General features: G+C 59.0%; 2 protein-coding genes across 9 annotated transcripts in view; one reads left to right on the top strand and one right to left on the bottom strand.

Annotated features, from left to right (window-relative positions):
- GTF3C1 (general transcription factor IIIC subunit 1) overlaps positions 1–2,447 on the top strand; it is a 79,640-nt gene extending 77,193 nt beyond the window's left edge. The window contains exons 36-37 of the mRNA XM_070566488.1: positions 140–332; positions 1,306–2,447. Coding sequence (XP_070422589.1) covers positions 140–332; positions 1,306–1,518 — 406 coding nt within the window. The 3' untranslated portion in view covers positions 1,519–2,447. The remainder of the gene's footprint in view (positions 1–139; positions 333–1,305) is intronic.
- A 5,511-nt stretch (positions 2,448–7,958) lies between these two features.
- IL21R (interleukin 21 receptor) overlaps positions 7,959–15,814 on the bottom strand; it is a 35,170-nt gene continuing 27,314 nt past the window's right edge. For all 8 annotated transcript variants that reach the window (XM_070566515.1, XM_070566519.1, XM_070566516.1 and 5 more), the window contains 5 exons: positions 14,080–14,225; positions 12,878–13,055; positions 12,322–12,421; positions 11,144–11,228; positions 7,959–9,419 (listed from right to left, as the gene is read on the bottom strand). In XM_070566515.1, coding sequence (XP_070422616.1) covers positions 8,667–9,419; positions 11,144–11,228; positions 12,322–12,421; positions 12,878–13,055; positions 14,080–14,225 — 1,262 coding nt within the window. In that variant the 3' untranslated portion in view covers positions 7,959–8,666. The remainder of the gene's footprint in view (positions 9,420–11,143; positions 11,229–12,321; positions 12,422–12,877; positions 13,056–14,079; positions 14,226–15,814) is intronic.

Consider the following 15,814-nt stretch of genomic DNA (forward strand, 5'->3'; position numbering starts at 1 on the left):
GCAGAAGGTAGATGGTCCCCAGCCCTGTGACCTTGGCCAGGCACACCGGGCCTCCCCGAGCCTCCGTGTCCTGTCTGTGGAGCGGAGGCCACATGTGAGCCAGCTGTCTCCCCGTTCCACTGTCTGCCCGCCCCTGCAGGGACTGCGAGAGCATCTGCTTCATCGGCCGCCCGTGGCGCATCGTGGACGGCCACCTGAACACACCGGTGTGCAAGGGCATGATGGAGGCCGTGCTGTACCACATCATGACCAGGCCCGGCGTGCCCGAGAGCTGCCTGCTGCAGCACTATCAGGGCGTCCTGCAGCCCATCGCCGTGCTCGAGCTGCTCCAGGTGCGACTGGGCTGGGCTCGCGGAGAGCTCCGCACCGCCTCCCTGTCTCCCCAAGGCACTCCCTCTTCCTAGGCTTGAGTCTCAGGGGGCTGGGGGTGCTGGGCGCACCGATGAGTTCTAGGGAATGGACGCTGCACGCAGGCTCCACCCACTGGGGGTGCAGCAGGCGCAGAGGTTAGCTCACCGGCCTCCTCATAGAGAGCCAGGCTCCTCAGAAGAGCCAGGTGTCCCTCCATATTACTTACGTCACCTTCCTTCCCAGCCCTGCAGAGAGAGGTCTGCCCCATTGCCGTCTGGGGCAGCTACACCCAGCCAAGGAGTCCTACGCCTGTTTTCCATCCTCCCGCATCTGGCCTCTCTGCTCTTTAGCACAGTTGGCCACCAGCCCTGGTTCTCCACGCTGTTCTGCCTCAGCTTCCTGCAGCCCCCGACCCCTGCCCTGGGTTCCTGCCCCAGGCCATCCCTCCCAGGGTCTTGTCTCTGACACTTTTTTCCAGACCAGGGGTCACAAGCCCACAGGGCCAGGCCAGCAAATGAGCGAGCACCCTCATAGGTGACCAGGAGAGCTGGAGACATGCCCACAGCCTCCCAGCTCGGCCTGATTGCTGCCCTGCACTCCCGCTGCCCAGTGTGCCCGGGGGCTCCAGCGCCCGATAGAGGCTGGAAACTTGAAGTTCAGTGTGGAATTTCCAGAACTTTAAAGCATGTATGGGCCAAACAGAACCCCATCTGGAAACCGGCTTTGGCCCAGGGGGAGCCCATTTGCGACCCCTGCTTGACACTGTACGGCTGTGCAAATGCTGGCCGTGCTGTTCTCTCTCCTGCCCTGGGCTTTTGCCCAAACCTTCCCAGTAAGTTCCTGCTTATCTCCCAAGGCCAAGTTTGGGTGTCCCTTGTCCTGGGAAGCAGCTCCCGGCACAGAGGGCATGGTCCATAAACGACCTGTTGAGCTGTGCGTCTCTGGTGTCCGCAGGGCCTGGAGTTCCTCGGCTGCATTAGAAAGCGCGTGCTGAGAAAGCCTGCGGCTGTCTCGCTCTTCTCCAAGCCCGCGGCCGAAGAGGCAGAGGCGCCCTCCAGCCCGAGCGAGAGCACCACGGTGTTCTATGAGCCCACGCTGGACTGCACCCTGCGGCTGGGCCGCGTCTTCCCCCACGAGGTCAACTGGAACAAGTGGGTCCACTTATGAGGCCCATGTGTGTGGTCAGCACGACCCTCCCTTTCCCGCCGCTGGCTCCTGCAGAGGGAGCGAGCTGGAGGCGGGGCTCACCCACACATGTGCTGCAGCCGAGAGGCCACGACTCAGGGCCCTGCAGCCCACCCGCTGCCCAGGGACAGGACTGTGTCAACCCCCCCGGCCCGACTGTGGTTTCCCTGCCTGGGACTCTGGGAAGAGAGCCACCAGCCCGCCTGCTCCCAGGCTCTTCCCGGCTGTCCCTGAGGACCCTGCTTTGTCGCACTGGGAGCCGTGGGGAGCAGCTGCAGGGAGACGGGTCCCCAGCCGCTCTCTTCCTCTCTCGCCAGGGCCTCTCGGCCATTGCTGCAGGCGCTTTGCCCGCTCTCAGGGGCTGCTGGCCCTTCTCTCTGGAACTTGGGTTCGGGTGAGTTTGAGAGGCCCTAGTGAGCTTGCCCAAGATGTAGGTTCTTGGTGTGGATGCCGTGTGGCGACAGAGCTGCCCGCCCAGCACTGTCATTGTTAGCCAGTGAGGGGTCCAGCTCTGGGGTTTGCACGATCTGTGCACACCTCACATTCCAGGTTCCAGCCACCACAGCAGCGTCTCCTGGCTCCCCAGAAAGCCCAAGTGCGCCTGAGTGCAGGGCCTGGTGGGGGACATGTCGCAGAATGGAGGCTGCGTGCCCCACAGCCAGGGGCCTCAGCAGAGACTCATTCCTCTCCAGGCGGGACGTCTGACCCCTGAGGCTGGGACTCAGCCCCCAGAGAGGAGCCTGCAGGCCCCCTTTTGAGCCTGACAGGCCTCCAGCTGGCTAGAAACCAGGAGTCCTGTAGATGGGGGGTTGGTTGGTTTTGTTCTTTCAGCCTCTTTTCTCATTAAAAAAAAAAAAAAAATCCCCTGGCATGTATTTATTTATTTTTTAATTAAAGTGAAATAAAATGCATTTCGTTTTGTGTGTTTCCTAAAGAATCTTTGATCCACAAGGAGATTCCTTGTTTTCAGCTGCAGGACAGCCAGCGATGGTCCCCAGTAAAACCGAAGGAGGAGGGAGGTGCCATGGCTGAGCCTGCTGCCAGGTGCGGCCCCCCCGCCCACTCTGCCTTGACAGCCCCTCCTCCTCAGCTGGCCATGCTGGCCCTTGATGGGGAGCTCGTGCGGGGCTGTCACGCAGTGCCCAGCCCAGCGCCAGGCCTCCGGCCGGTCAGCAAGACCCCTGCCATGCCAGCAGGTTACAGCAGTCACAGGCCTGTAGCATGCATGTGGTCCTTGGAAGTTCTCTTTAATGCACAACGTTTCCTTTTTTTTTTAATTAGTTGCCAACATTTTTTAAAAACTGGAGGTTTCGTATTGTTTTTTAAATCTGAATTTCTACTCTTGAAAAATGGGGAGATCTGACGACACTGCCTGTGTCTTAAGCGTGGAACAAGGCCCCCCCGGTCACCACTGCCCCACCCCATGCCCTCGTCACCACGTTCCCACCGCAGAGGGTTGCTGTGAGGATTGTTGGAGCCAGCTGCATCAGCCCCCTGACACAGTGCCTGGCAGATCAAGTGGAGTCCCCAGAGAGCAAGGTGGGAGGGCGCCGCCCTCAGCTGCTGCCTCAGCCACGGGCCAGTGCTCACCAGCAGGTGGCACCAACATCTCTGTTTCCTACGGTTCATCTCCGTCTCCAGGGGTCTGTAGCTCATTGTCCGTCCTCGTGTAAGGCTGAGATCAGTAAAAGCTTACTGGCTTGGGGGGGTGATAACATTTTCTAAGTGCCTGCAACCTGCCAGACGCTGTTCTTGGTTCTTCCCACAAATGAACTCCCGGTCTCACAGCAACTCTCGGAGGTGTGTCTGACCGGTACACCCGTTTCATCTATGAGGGGACTGAGGCACAGGAGGTCAAATGGTGTCCGCAGGTTGGAAGCTAGTAAGTGGATCTGCTGGCGTTCCACCTTAGACTGCGTAGCCTCAGACCCCTCCCCTCGACTGGGCTTTGCAGGCATGGGGTTTGCTTCGGGGTAGGAAGCCAGCATTATGCGGGGAGATCCCCTGAATCGCAGAATGCAAAGGTTTCTTCTCTGGGCCCATCGGTTTTTAAAAGCAAAGCCCTCCAGTGTGTTGCCAGCAGGGGTGGGGAAGACTGCCAGCTGCCCTGTGGTGTGAGCAGTCGGGGAGGGTCTCCTGCTCCATTCGCAGACTTCCGGGGAGACCCCTGGCGGCATCTTCATGTCCCCTTCTGTGGCATTTCCAGGCCTGGAGGCCGACGGTTCCCTCCTGGGCTCCGTCCCCTCCCTCCTCTCTGCTTGCTGCTGTGTCAGTCACGACTCTGCCATCGATCGATTACTTCATTCATGCACCGATGACTGATTGACTCATTTATATTGTTGGGCAGCTGCTGTGGGCCGGGTGCTGTTCTAGGCTCTGAGACGTCACAGCGAGTAAAGCAGACAAAATCCCCGCGCTAGTGGGATAGACAGCGAATATGGTAAACGAGGAGGAGGCATGCGCTAGAGCGTAGTAAATGTGGACAGATCAGACTAGGGGAGTGGGGTGCATTTTCGAGCAAGGGCCCCGGGCAGGTCCTGCCAAGAAGGTGACATCTGAGCAAGACTTGACCCTCGTTTTCCCTTCGTGTGTGGACGTTTCTTGGCTGCAGCTGAGCCCTCTCCCAGTTCCCTCCCCGTGCGAGTTTGGACTCCTCCCTCCTCCACTCTCGGTGGAACAGCCCCTCTAGAGGGGCAGTGCGCGTGCTACCCTCCCCTTCCCTGGGGAGGCCGCTCCTGCGTCTCGTCTCGGAAGGTGCCTCTGGGGCGGCTGCACCCCGGGTGGACTGTGAGGGGCTGTGCTGCCCACGGTGCCCGCGGCCAGCCCAGGCAAACTGTCCCCTGATGGGAGCGGAGAAGAGGCTCCCCTCCAGCAGGAGGCCAAAAGGAGCCCAGGAGGCAGAGCGGGGTGCACAGACTCTGGGTGACTCTGGGCAAGTCACTCCCCTCCAGTCCTCCGTTTCCCAGGGGTAAGTGAAGGGCTGGGTCCAATCTGCACCCTCCCCCTCCCCCCCCAAAGGAGATCGTCGGCGGCGACACCCAGACAGCACCCAGGCGGAGGCCTCGTGGTGACTGATGGGGAATGGCCGGGATGCTGGAGTTCTCGGGTTCTTTAAATCCTGGCAGAGGATGACGTGAGCTTCAGGGCATCCTGCATGGAAGCACTCGGAACTCTGGGGAGGAGACTGGGGAAGGGCTGGGACCTCACTGACCCGGAGGCCGGTCAAGGTGCAGACAGAAGCAGCAGCAAACGCACATCTGATGTTCCTGTCCTCGTCCTCTCTTTTCATTCCTGGAGTGAACCCAGAGGCTGATCCTGCCCCCGCTTTACAAAAGAGGAAACTGGGGCTCAGCGAGAGGGAGCCGCTTGCCCTGGGTCATTCATGAGAAGTGGTGGAGCCTCATGCTCTGGTCGCTTAGGATGTGGTCCTTCCTTAGGATGGGAGGAGAGTCCTCAATGCAGGGATGAGATGAGAATATGCCAGGGCGCTTTCTACTGCAAGTGACAGAAACCCATCTCAAACCCCCTTAAGCAAAAAGGGGAAGCTTACCGCTCATTGATTCAATCGGGCCAGGCGGGGTTATGCTGTGGTAACACTCGCTCCCTAATCTCAGCGGGTTAGAACAGGATTTATTTCTTGCTCACAATACTTGTCCGTCACAGGTGAACTGCAAGCTCTGCTCCACATCTCCCACATGACTGGTCACCATGGCAGAGAGGAGCAATGCTCTAGAGCATCACAACTGTCAGTCAGACGCTCTACTCCAGAAGTGAGACTACCACTTCTGCTCACAACTCTTTAGCCAGTCCAGGTCATGTGGCCCCATCTGACCACAAAGGGGTCAGCGAGTGCAATCCTGCCGGAAGGCCTTCTTACCAGAAGGCCAAGAGTTGCAAATATTTGATGAACAGCATAATGACTTCCATACTTACGTACCTCAAAAGTCCAAAAGGAATGTAGTTTCAGGCATGGCTGGATCCAGGAGCTCAAGAGATATGGCCAGGAATATGTCTCCATCTCCCAGCTCTGCTTTCCTGTGTGTTGGCCTCATTGCAAGCAAACTGTTCCTTCCTGGTGCCCCCAGCAGCTGCTGGCCTAGTCCATCCCTACAGCTGAGCAATCTCTGCAGGAAGTGCACATGGACCAGCTTGGGTCACGTGTCTGTCCAGGAACCAGTACTGTGGCAGAGGGATGGAATGCTCTGGTGGCCAGGCCTGCGTCACGTAGCCCCTCCTAGAGCTGGTGTCAGCCACTCCCACAAGGATGCTACATGGGCAGAAGCAAAAGACACCCACAGGTGTTTGCTAAGAGTTTCTTACCTCTTGACCTTCCAGCAAAGCAAGGTGAGGAAGGGCTGGACTTGGGATCAGGAGACCAGAGTTCAAGTTCTAACTGATCTTTAACCCACTGTATGACTTCAGGAAAGTCACCGGCCCCTTCTGCACCTTCACTTCATTTATCAAATGGATATCCCTGCCCCTCTAGAGCCTGCAGATGGAAAATGGCTGGGCCAGGAGCAGAATGTGGCAATCAGAGACGCGGGTTGCTGTCAATCCTCCTGCCTCTGAAGAGAGGGTCCTTAGCAATTCTGGCCTGGACTTTGGGTGACAAGGAACCACCTTCCCCACCTCCGGGGGCTCAGGGCTTGGTCACACCTCCAGGTCTTTGCTCAGGCTCTTCCTTCTGCCTGAATGGCTGGTGCACCTAACAACTCCTATTCCTTTTTCAAAGTCCGATAAACACCGCCTCCTCCCTGGAGTCTGCTCCCCTCCCCTCCTGCTCCCGTCAGTGGTTTGCTACAGCTGGCTCCTACCAGCTAGGAGAGTCAGTTGTGTGCATCTCTTCCCAATTCCATGTTTAGAGTCAAGTTGATGGCTTGGAATTGGCCGTGGTGGAGGTATTCACACCATGGAAATAAGCAGACGCTACGGTCAGGCTTTCCTGAGTGCCTGCTCCGTGCCAGACTAGGGACAAAGCAGTGACCAAACTGCAGTCGTTGCCTCCGTGGAGCTCATGCTTGATCTGTCACCTTTGTCTCCAGCTTCTGCTTATCTCCATCCATCCAACTGTTCTTCCTTCAGACCTGTCACTTATCCATCCATCCCCCCACCGATGGACCCACTGGCCACCCATCACCCATCCTCCTGCCTCCTACTCATCCATGCTCCCTGATGGGTCAGTTCTCGTCCCCATCTTGTGCCCACGCTTATGAGCTGAGCCCCTTCAGAGACAGAGCCAGTGAAGAGCCGTGCCTGGCCCAGGCCGGAGCCCCCAGCCAGCACCCCCGGCCTGGCGTCAGTCTCCCGGGTGTCCCCTCCCCCACCCCAGCACAGAGCTCTGTGTGCAGGAGAGCTCAGCTGCTTCCCCGGGAACCCGGGGCCCAGATGGCGGCTGGAACCTGGAAACTGTTGCCCCCAAGAGGGTGTGAAAACCACAGCACACCTTGGCCCAAGTGTCTCCAGGGTGATGGTGGGGGCGGGTGGGGCAGCTCACAGGTGCAGGAGCTGTGGTTTCACACTCATGCTCCCATCCCCGCCTCACACACCCTGATCCCAGCTCACAGTCCCGCTATGAAAACCATTCTGCACTGAGGTCTCGTGTGTTCTCTCAGCCACCCCGCCCAGCCACCCCATTTTACAGAGAGCCACAGAGAAGCTTTCAGCGGGACTGACTTCTGTCCAGGAGAAGAGACAAGCCAGAGCCTGGCCGCTAGGCAGGACGGCAGGGCCCAGGGCTCCCAGGCCGCCTGGGGACGCCCGCGGCTCTGAGCAGACTCTGCCACCTTAACCCTGCTTGGTGGTCTTGGGAAAGCCGCCTCTAAGGGTGAATATGCTTGGGGGAAACCATCTATTTTCTCAAGAAAAAAAAAAGTATGAGTCATAGGTGATACGTAGCATTTATATCTAGCTCCTGTCCAAAACTGCTGTTTCAGAAAGGTGCTTTCAAAACGTCACCAAGAAGTATTTTCTCAGCTTCTTAGTTCACATTTCAGCAGGTCTGAGAAATCATCAACGAGAACCTGACTTCCTCCTAATTTCCCAGGACGAGTAAACAAGAGGCCAGGGGAACGGGCGGGCTGTGTCATTACTGCCCACTCCTGTCTGCCCCACCTCCCATGGCTGCCAAGGGCAGGCTCGCGCGGGCGTCGAGCTCCCCTCTGTGTCCGTAGCACCGGCACAGTGCCCAGCACATACTTGTGCTCATAAATATTTCTTAGGGACATAAAGGGAATTAAAACATGGGCAGCAGGAGCCAGAAAAAGAAATCTTGGTTGGTGGGGGCCATCTCTAAGAGGTAAGGCTGACTGATTTTAAGCCCGGAAACCCCCCAAGTGTCCCTCTAGGGCGGGATGGCCCACGGGCGCCCACGCTGTGGCTGGTTTCTCGCCCCCACCCACCTCCAGCACAAGTCTCTGGCCTGGTCACAGAAGGAAGGAAGCTGATGTTTATTGAGGGTCTGCTCTGGGCTGCACGCTGTGCGTGGATGACCTCGCCGATTTCTCCCCCGAGGTAGGTCATGCCATCCCCATTGTCCAGACAGGAAATCCCAGCCCAGAGTGGGGAAGCGACTTGCCCACAGGGGCACAGCCAGGAGGTGTCACAGTCAAGATTCAGACCTAGGTCCGTGGGCCCCCCCAAATCTTTCCACACCCAGGGTCACCAAGGGCTCACTTCGTCCCTTTCTCCTGCCCCTGAAAGGTGATAAGGAACAGTATGGGCTTCTTGCAGCTCCTGGAGCCACAGGACCTGGAGGGCTGGGCTTGGTGTCTGTCACGGGCAGTGCCCTGGGCCGTGGGTAGCACGTGACCTGGGGTCATCCCATGTGCCTGGAAAGGAGGAGGGTGTCGTTGTGTGAACACAGGGGTGCGTGCCGCTCACATCTGTGTACATGGGAGTTCACACAGGCACAGACCCACGTGTGGCCTTGGGCACGTGGCATAACCACGGGCATGCTCCATGTCCATAGGCAGTGCGCTGCTCACACACGCAGACATGCCAGCGTGTGCCTGAGTCCCACATGCACACTGTCAACACGGGGCTCAGGGGCCCCGTCCGGAGACCAAAGCCTGCAGGCCCCTGCACAGCACAGCCCAGGGGCACGACCGGCTCGGGACAGCCAGTCAGCCTCACTAGCTGGCCTGGGGTCCGAGTCCTTCAGGAGAAGGGGCCGTGACCACCCACTGGCGGAGGTAGCTGCGGGGGGGCCCCTCATCCCTGGGGCTGGTGAAGTCACAGTCCACAGGGCTGCCGCAGTCGGAGCCCGCGAAGCCGCTGTCGAACGTGTCCATGTCCAGGCCGGCCGGGGGCGAGCCCGCCTCGCTGTCGGACACCTCTCGCCGCCCGCCACCCCAGGGCGACCCTGGGACCCAACCTGCCTCATCTTCAAGGGGCAGCTTTAGCCTGTCAAGGAGGCTGCCCCCCAGCCCGGCAGGACCACCGGCCGAGACACAGCCGCAGGACAGGACTGTGGCCCCCGTGCTCAAGAGCGGGTCCTCGGTGCCTGGGCCAGGCTCCAGGCTGGTGTCCAGGTTCAGGGCTGGGTAGCCATCGTCCCCACAGGTGCAGGGCCAGGCGCACGTCCCCTCTGTGTCCACCACGGTCACCGTGTCGATGGATACCAGGCCGTATGGTCGGTCCCTCTCCTGGCTGTAAGTTGAACCGCCCAAGCTGCTGGCCATGGAGGGGGCCGGGCCCCAGGAGCCTGGCTCCTGCACTCCGTCGGCTTCTACCAGGTCTGCCAGCTCCGGCAGCGACGTGGGCTCCCGCCCCTTGGGCACACTCTGTGGTGGGCAGCAGCTGTACACCTCCAGGGACGAGGGTGTCCCCGCAGCCCAGAGTCCCAGCTCCAGGCTGGCGGGGGTGATGGGCGTGCCCACCCATTTCTGTGAGAGTGAAAAGGGAGAGAGTCACAGATTAGACACAGGGCTGGGCGGGATATAAACAGACACAGAGATAGAGGCACAAGACAAAGAGACTGCAAGCGAGAAAGACACCAGAAGATAAAGAGAGATGGGGGACCAGTGACGGTCCCCACCACTGTCCCTGCCTCTCTGGGCCTCAGTTTCCCCACCTGTAGCAAGGAGCCACTGCCCTCAGTAGCCTGCCAGCTCAGATAATCGGTGGCTCCATGGCCTGGGGTCTGTGTGGGTGCAGGGGACAAGACTGCTGAGTTGTGGGGACACTGGGGGCGGGGGGGGCCTGAGGTCTGAGTGACCAATCCCCACCTGGTCCCCTGTTTTATGTCCTCCAGGATGTTTCTTGAAACCCGGCATTCTCCTGTTCGTGTGGCACTAGAGGAGACACTCGGCCAGGGCAAAAGGCCCAATTCTCCTGATCACACCTGGATCCCAGGAAACCCCACAGTGCCTGGGACGCAGGAGGTGCCCTGTCAGTGTTGATCAGCAAAATGAATAGGAAGCCACCTGGAAAAACCTCTGCGTGCCTGGGACGCGGGCTGATGACAGACTGAGGCAGCGGCCCCCAAGCCTTGAGGATCTCGTGCCCTCAGCTGCCAGGGGTCCTGCAGCTCTCCATCCAACGGGCAGAGAAACTCCCTGAGGACAAGACTCTCCTGGTTTTGAGCCTATCTTCCTTGGCACGCTCGTCTCAGAACCCTGACGTGGCCACCACCACAGATTTGAAGTCACATCTCAGCCGTGTGGCCTTAAGCCAGTTACTTACCCTCTCTATGCCTCAGTTTCCTTATCTGTAAAATAGGCCTGCTAATAGTACCCACTCCACGGAGTACTTAAACTAAATGAGTTAATATCTGGGAAGCTCCTGGCAGAGTGTCTGGTATACAGCAAATGCCACGTGAGCATTGGTAAAATGAACCAAAATAGACATGGTATTTGAGCTTCAGGGAAGGTGCAGAGGAAAAAGGAAAGGGTCCTTCCCATGTGCCCTGGAGTCCAGACTCCTCCTCTGCCCCACTAAAGCCACTTCCCTGCTCTGAGCCTCGTCTCCTCATGGGTACCCTGGGGCAATGAGCGCCCAGCCCGCAGGGGCCGCTGGGAGGACGAAAGGGGCAGAGGGGCAGAGGGCGCTCAGCTGGGCACCAGGCAGGCAGCAGGAGCTCCATCAGCGCTCTAGTCCACGTTTCCTGACTTCCAGGCTCTGCTGGAGCAGGTGGGCTGGCCTTCCTGGCCGTCGCCACACCCTCTCTGCGGCGGCCCCTCCTGCCGCTGGGTGGGTGTCGGGCACAGAGAACCCCGTGGTGACAGCAGGCGGTGGCCCTGGCTGGACGCGGCAGGGAGTCGGCGTATTTTGCAGATGGGGCCGCGCCCTTCCCAGAACCCACTCCGTCTCTGCCCCCATCTCAGGGCTTCTAAGGAGGCCAGTCTGGCTCAAGGGGCCGCCTGGCTCTCCCCTCCCTGAGTCCAGCTTCTCGGGTCGAGAAGTGCTGCGTGATCTTGTCTGATTCTCATGCCATCCTGCCCCATGGGAATTATTTCCTGTGCAGAGACTGAGGGCGGGTCCCGGACTGGCTGGGACCTGGGGGCTCTGGGCTGCAGGGAGGGGCTGGGGCCCTGATGTGAGGGTGGAGCGAGGCTCCCGGAGAGGGTAAGAGGCTCGGAGGGGCTCGTCACCGGGTGGGGGCACTCACCTTGAAGTCTCCGCTGTGGCCCATGTACAGGGGCTGAAAGAACCGCTCTGGGCTGGGCACCTGTACCCAGACCTTCTTCCACAGCCTGCGAGGGCAGAAAGGAGGTGAGCCGCCACACCTCCCAGAGGGCAGCCTGCTCTCCCCTGGGAGGCTCCCCAGCTTTGTCCTGCAGAAGACTCAGCACCTCCCAAGATCCAGGCGATACCTCCCTTCCACCCCACTCCCCACTCTGGGCCTCAGTTTCCGCGTCTGTAAGATGGGAGCCGCCAGGCTCTCCCGCAGGTTCCTGAAGGGTCATGGGGTCTAAGGGCTTGGCAGCCTGTTCTGTGCTGGGCAAATGCTGCCCCTTCTGAGCCTCGACTTCCTCCTCTACAACCGGGGATGGGCAGAGAGCCAGCCCCAAAGGGCTGTGGGCAGGTCAGTGTGAGAACCGGTGCCCGGCGCCAGGGCACTCCATGTATCCTTGTGTCAGCACCGTCCTCTCCCCTCACGCTTCTCTGCCTCCGTCCTTGTCTGTCTCTGGATGAAGAACAAGATGGCCCGGGGATGCAGAGCCCCTGCCCAGCGTCTGCCACCTAGGGGGCTCAGCACATGGCAGCTGCCATTCCGGCCTCAGCCAGCGGCACTCACAAAGGCCAGCGGAGGCCACATTGTGTTTTCAATCAGCAGCACCCTTTCTCTCAGTGGCAATGTTCAGAAGAAACCCAGCATATAGACAGATAGAGGCAAAACCTCCGGCTGAATAAGAGGGGATGGGGAGGTATCCCACCAACCCCGCACCCCCACCTGGTGGCCCCTCGTGCCCCTCGGGACTCAAAGCTTAAAGCTCTCTGGACTCCATCACAGCCGGTCATTGTGAAGAGCACAGGCTTCAAAGTCCACCTCCTTCATCTCACAGCTGAGTGACTTTGGGTGAGTTCCTTGATGGCTCTGTGCCTCAGTTTCCCCATTTGTTAAATGGAGGTAATGGCTGTGCATCAAGCTCCTAGGGCTGCTGTGGGGGTGAAGTGAGAGCTCTGCACGGTGCCCAGCAGGCAGTAAGCGGGAGCTGTTATCATCACTGTCACCGTCACTGTCACTGTCATGATGACGGCTGTGTCCCCCAGCCCTGGGCGGGTCACACAGGGGCTGTGGCTCAGGCGGACCCCCTCCCTGCCTCCCTGAATCCCTGTCCTCACCTCCAAGGCAGGTGGATCTTCAGGCCTAAGAAGACAAGGATGGGGGGCACGAGGACCAGGAGGAGGTACAGCAGGTCAGAGTGCCAGCCTCCCTTGCTCCCTGGGAATGAAGCAAACACCAGGTCACGCGGAACCGGCCTCCACGAGGAGCCACAGGGAGCAAGGGCGGCGGGCGTGGGCCTGGGGGTGCCCGGGAGGGAGAAGGCTGCAGGCGCCTTGAAGTGAGATGGACCTGGGTTCAAATCCTGCTCCCACCCCGCCCCAGGCAAGTGACTTCATCTCTCTGAGCCTCCATTTTTTCACCTGCAAAATGGGGTAATGATTCCCACTTGACAGAGTTATTAGGAGGATCGGATGCCTTGCCAGGAGAAGAAGCTGGCACCCAATGCAGGGCCTGGCCAGCAGGGGCTCCAGAAATGGCATGGGCTGGCTACAACTGGGGACGCAGACTGAGCAGAAACCTTCCAGCCCTACCAGAAATCTCAGGGCTCAGGGCCGCTGGACCAGGACAAGACTTGGTACAAGCAGTGGGGAGTCCACGCAGGTTCACCCCTACCTTCTGGCTGTGTCTGAAAGATGACTGGCTCACTCCACTCGCTCCACGTCCCCTCAAAGGAGGAGCCAGGCTGGGGCCCTGCCCGCACCTGCAGCTCGTAGCTCGAGTCTCCGCGGAACTCCAAGGGAACGAGGGAGACGCTTCTCGAGTCCACCGAGATCAGCCTTTTCTGTGGCCTCTGCCAGCACAGGGGACAATGCGTAGCGTCAGGATCAACCAGGCCAGCTTCTGCCTCCAGTAGAACCCCCCCTTCACCAGCCCCTAGGAACGGGACTGAGTTTCTCCTGCAGTCTCTGCTCCCTCCACCAGAATCCGGCCCAGGCCTGAGTCCTGGCCAGCCCAGAGTGGGCAGCACAGAGCCACGGGCACTGCCTCGGCCTCGCCTGCAATGCAGGGCCTTGTTCTGTTTCTCTCTTATCCCAAATCGCACACTCACAGTCCTGGCAGGGGCCCCCCGCTGGGCCTGGGAGGGTCCCAGGAGCAGCAATGGACTCTCCAGAGGATCTTTAACTGGCGGCATTCCAGACAGTGGACACGTCTGCAATTCTCCACCAGGGGGCATTCTCAATAGAGGGGCATTTCTGGAAGCCTTCAACCACAGGCCATAGCAACAGATGCCTCTGAAGTCTTCCACTGGGGCAGTCTACACAATGGCACTTAGGAAAATCTTCATCTGTGACCATTCTAAAGGATGGATACTTCTAGAACAGTTGAGACTGTTCTAAATAGTCGGCCATTCTGGAACTCTCCAACACTCTAAACAAAGGACACCTCCAGAAGCCTTCATGTTTGAAACAATGGTCCCTTTAACACCAGGCTTCCTTAGCTATGGACAACTCTGGAACTCTTCAACTATGGCCATTCTAAACAAAGTGGGAAGGTTCCAGATTGCTTGTTTCTGAAACTTTGTCTACTGTGACTGTACTAGACTCAAGATGGCACCTTGGGGAGGCGCCAATCCCTTCCTCGCTGGCATGCTGACGGGAGGAAACAGGGACAGGAAGGAAAGCATGCTAAGGGATCTCCCACCCATGGAGAAAGGAGGAGTGGGCAGCACCCAGTGAGCTGGCCTGGGAGCGCTTCCGTCTTGGAGCGTCCTTGGTTTGCACTCTGGGCTGTGAATGACAAACTGACCTCTCTCAGAGCTCTCCTGCTCCCGGATGCTGGCCACTGCCCACCCCCCTGCTGCCCACGCGCCTCACCAGAGCCCAGGGATCTCCCCGCATCTTGTACTGCAGCTCGTACTGAAGCTTGCCCTGCAGCCCGTAGGAATCGTAACTGGAGCTCCAGGAGATGTTGTAAAGTCCCGAGAAGGTCACGGTCACGTTGAAAGGGGGAGATGGCTTGACTTAAAAGAAAAAGCCAGAAAGACGAAACGAGGTGAGATTCGGCAGCAGCTGAGAAGGAGATGGTGACGGGAAGACGTTCCCCGTTGCCTGACCGGCCGTGGCCGAGCCCAGGACTAGCAACCCCAGTGACTTTGGGCAAAGCAGCCCGTGTCTCTGTGCCTCAGTTTACTCATCTGAGAAATGAGAGATCTGGACTAGACTGGGGCTGTGCCTCAGGGGCCGGCAGGTGATAGAAGGGGGTGAAGCCGGCCTGGGGACTGAGGAAACAAGAGCCCTCCCAGTCTGAAGGGGACGCCACGAGTCAGGCCGGGTGGGAACGCAGAGCAGGGCGGCCAGGGAAAACCCCACAACCTGGAAATCCAGATTATTGCGGGAAATCGCTCTAACATTAAAGTTAGCCACTAATCCAGGCACTTTCTAAGCAACCTGTGGCCAGACCCTCTTGTTTTATGCTTCTGTTCTAAGTGATGGCATCACGTTCTTTTAACTCCAGCTTCTCAGAGAAGTCAAAAGACTCTAATTAGTGTTAAGGCTGACAAATTATCATTCATTAATGTGAAAGGTACCACTACTGAGTGCCCACGGGGCTGCCCTGCACTGAGCAGTTTGACCCTGCGGTGGCCTGCGAGTTTCGTGCGACTGTTCTCCCATCACAGACATCTTCTGGAAAGAGCAAGAGCCAGATCTGGGCCACAATATCACGCCCTCGGGGTGTCCCCCAGGCTAAGGTCAAAACTGCTTGTTCTGCTCCATCCCACATGTGTTTATGAACTTGAGCGGGACACAGCACGTAATGTGCTTTCATTCCCTCTCCTGTAGGGTGAAAATTCCCAGGGACCAAACTGAGTAGCAGAAGGAGGTAACGTCAGGGAACCAAGCGACAGCACTGGGTTAGCACAGCAGAAGAGGGAGCCCCCCCCCGTCCCCCCGCCGCCACCTCGCTGCCACCTTCTCCCAGCTCTGCGCGCCTCCATCGAACAAACGTTCTGTTCTCCACTTCTCCCTCTGTGATCCTCTCTACCACCCGCCCCCTCTCCGGAAGTTTTGTTCTCCCAGGTCAATGACGTGCCTGCAGCTCCTAGGACAGAGCTGGCACACAGTAGGCCCTCAGGAAATATTTGTCAAATCAACAAATGAACTTTTCAGGGATTCCAAAAAGGAACTCTGCAGCTGCTCCTGAGCCTGCACCGTGGCCTGAGGGGGGAGAAGGTGCCCGTTGGCGGAGGCCGAGGTGAGTGCCTTATTGCTGTTGCTGTTTCAGAGATGGTCCTTTTGTTCTGGATAGTTCCTAAGCCTGCTCCTCTCTTCCCCAGGCCAGTGAGGCTGGGTTCTCCGTTCCCCAGTGAGGCCTGCGCTGGTGGTGAGGACCAGCTGAGGAGAAGCTCAGGAGATGTTTGTGGAGCCCGGGTCAAGGATGGGGGCTGCTCAGCCCAGGGAGGCCCAGGGCCAGGAGGAGGAAGGGCCCAGGTGGGGCTGGGGCAGGACAGAATACGGCTCCCTGCCACATCTGGCCTCAGACCCTGGCCGGGAGGGCGGGTGGGAGGGGGCCAGAGAGAAATGTGGCTCAGAGCCCCAGGGCGGAGAGGCA

This window comes from Equus przewalskii, chromosome 12, assembly GCF_037783145.1.
Source record: "Equus przewalskii isolate Varuska chromosome 12, EquPr2, whole genome shotgun sequence".
Lineage (NCBI taxonomy): Eukaryota > Metazoa > Chordata > Mammalia > Perissodactyla > Equidae > Equus > Equus przewalskii.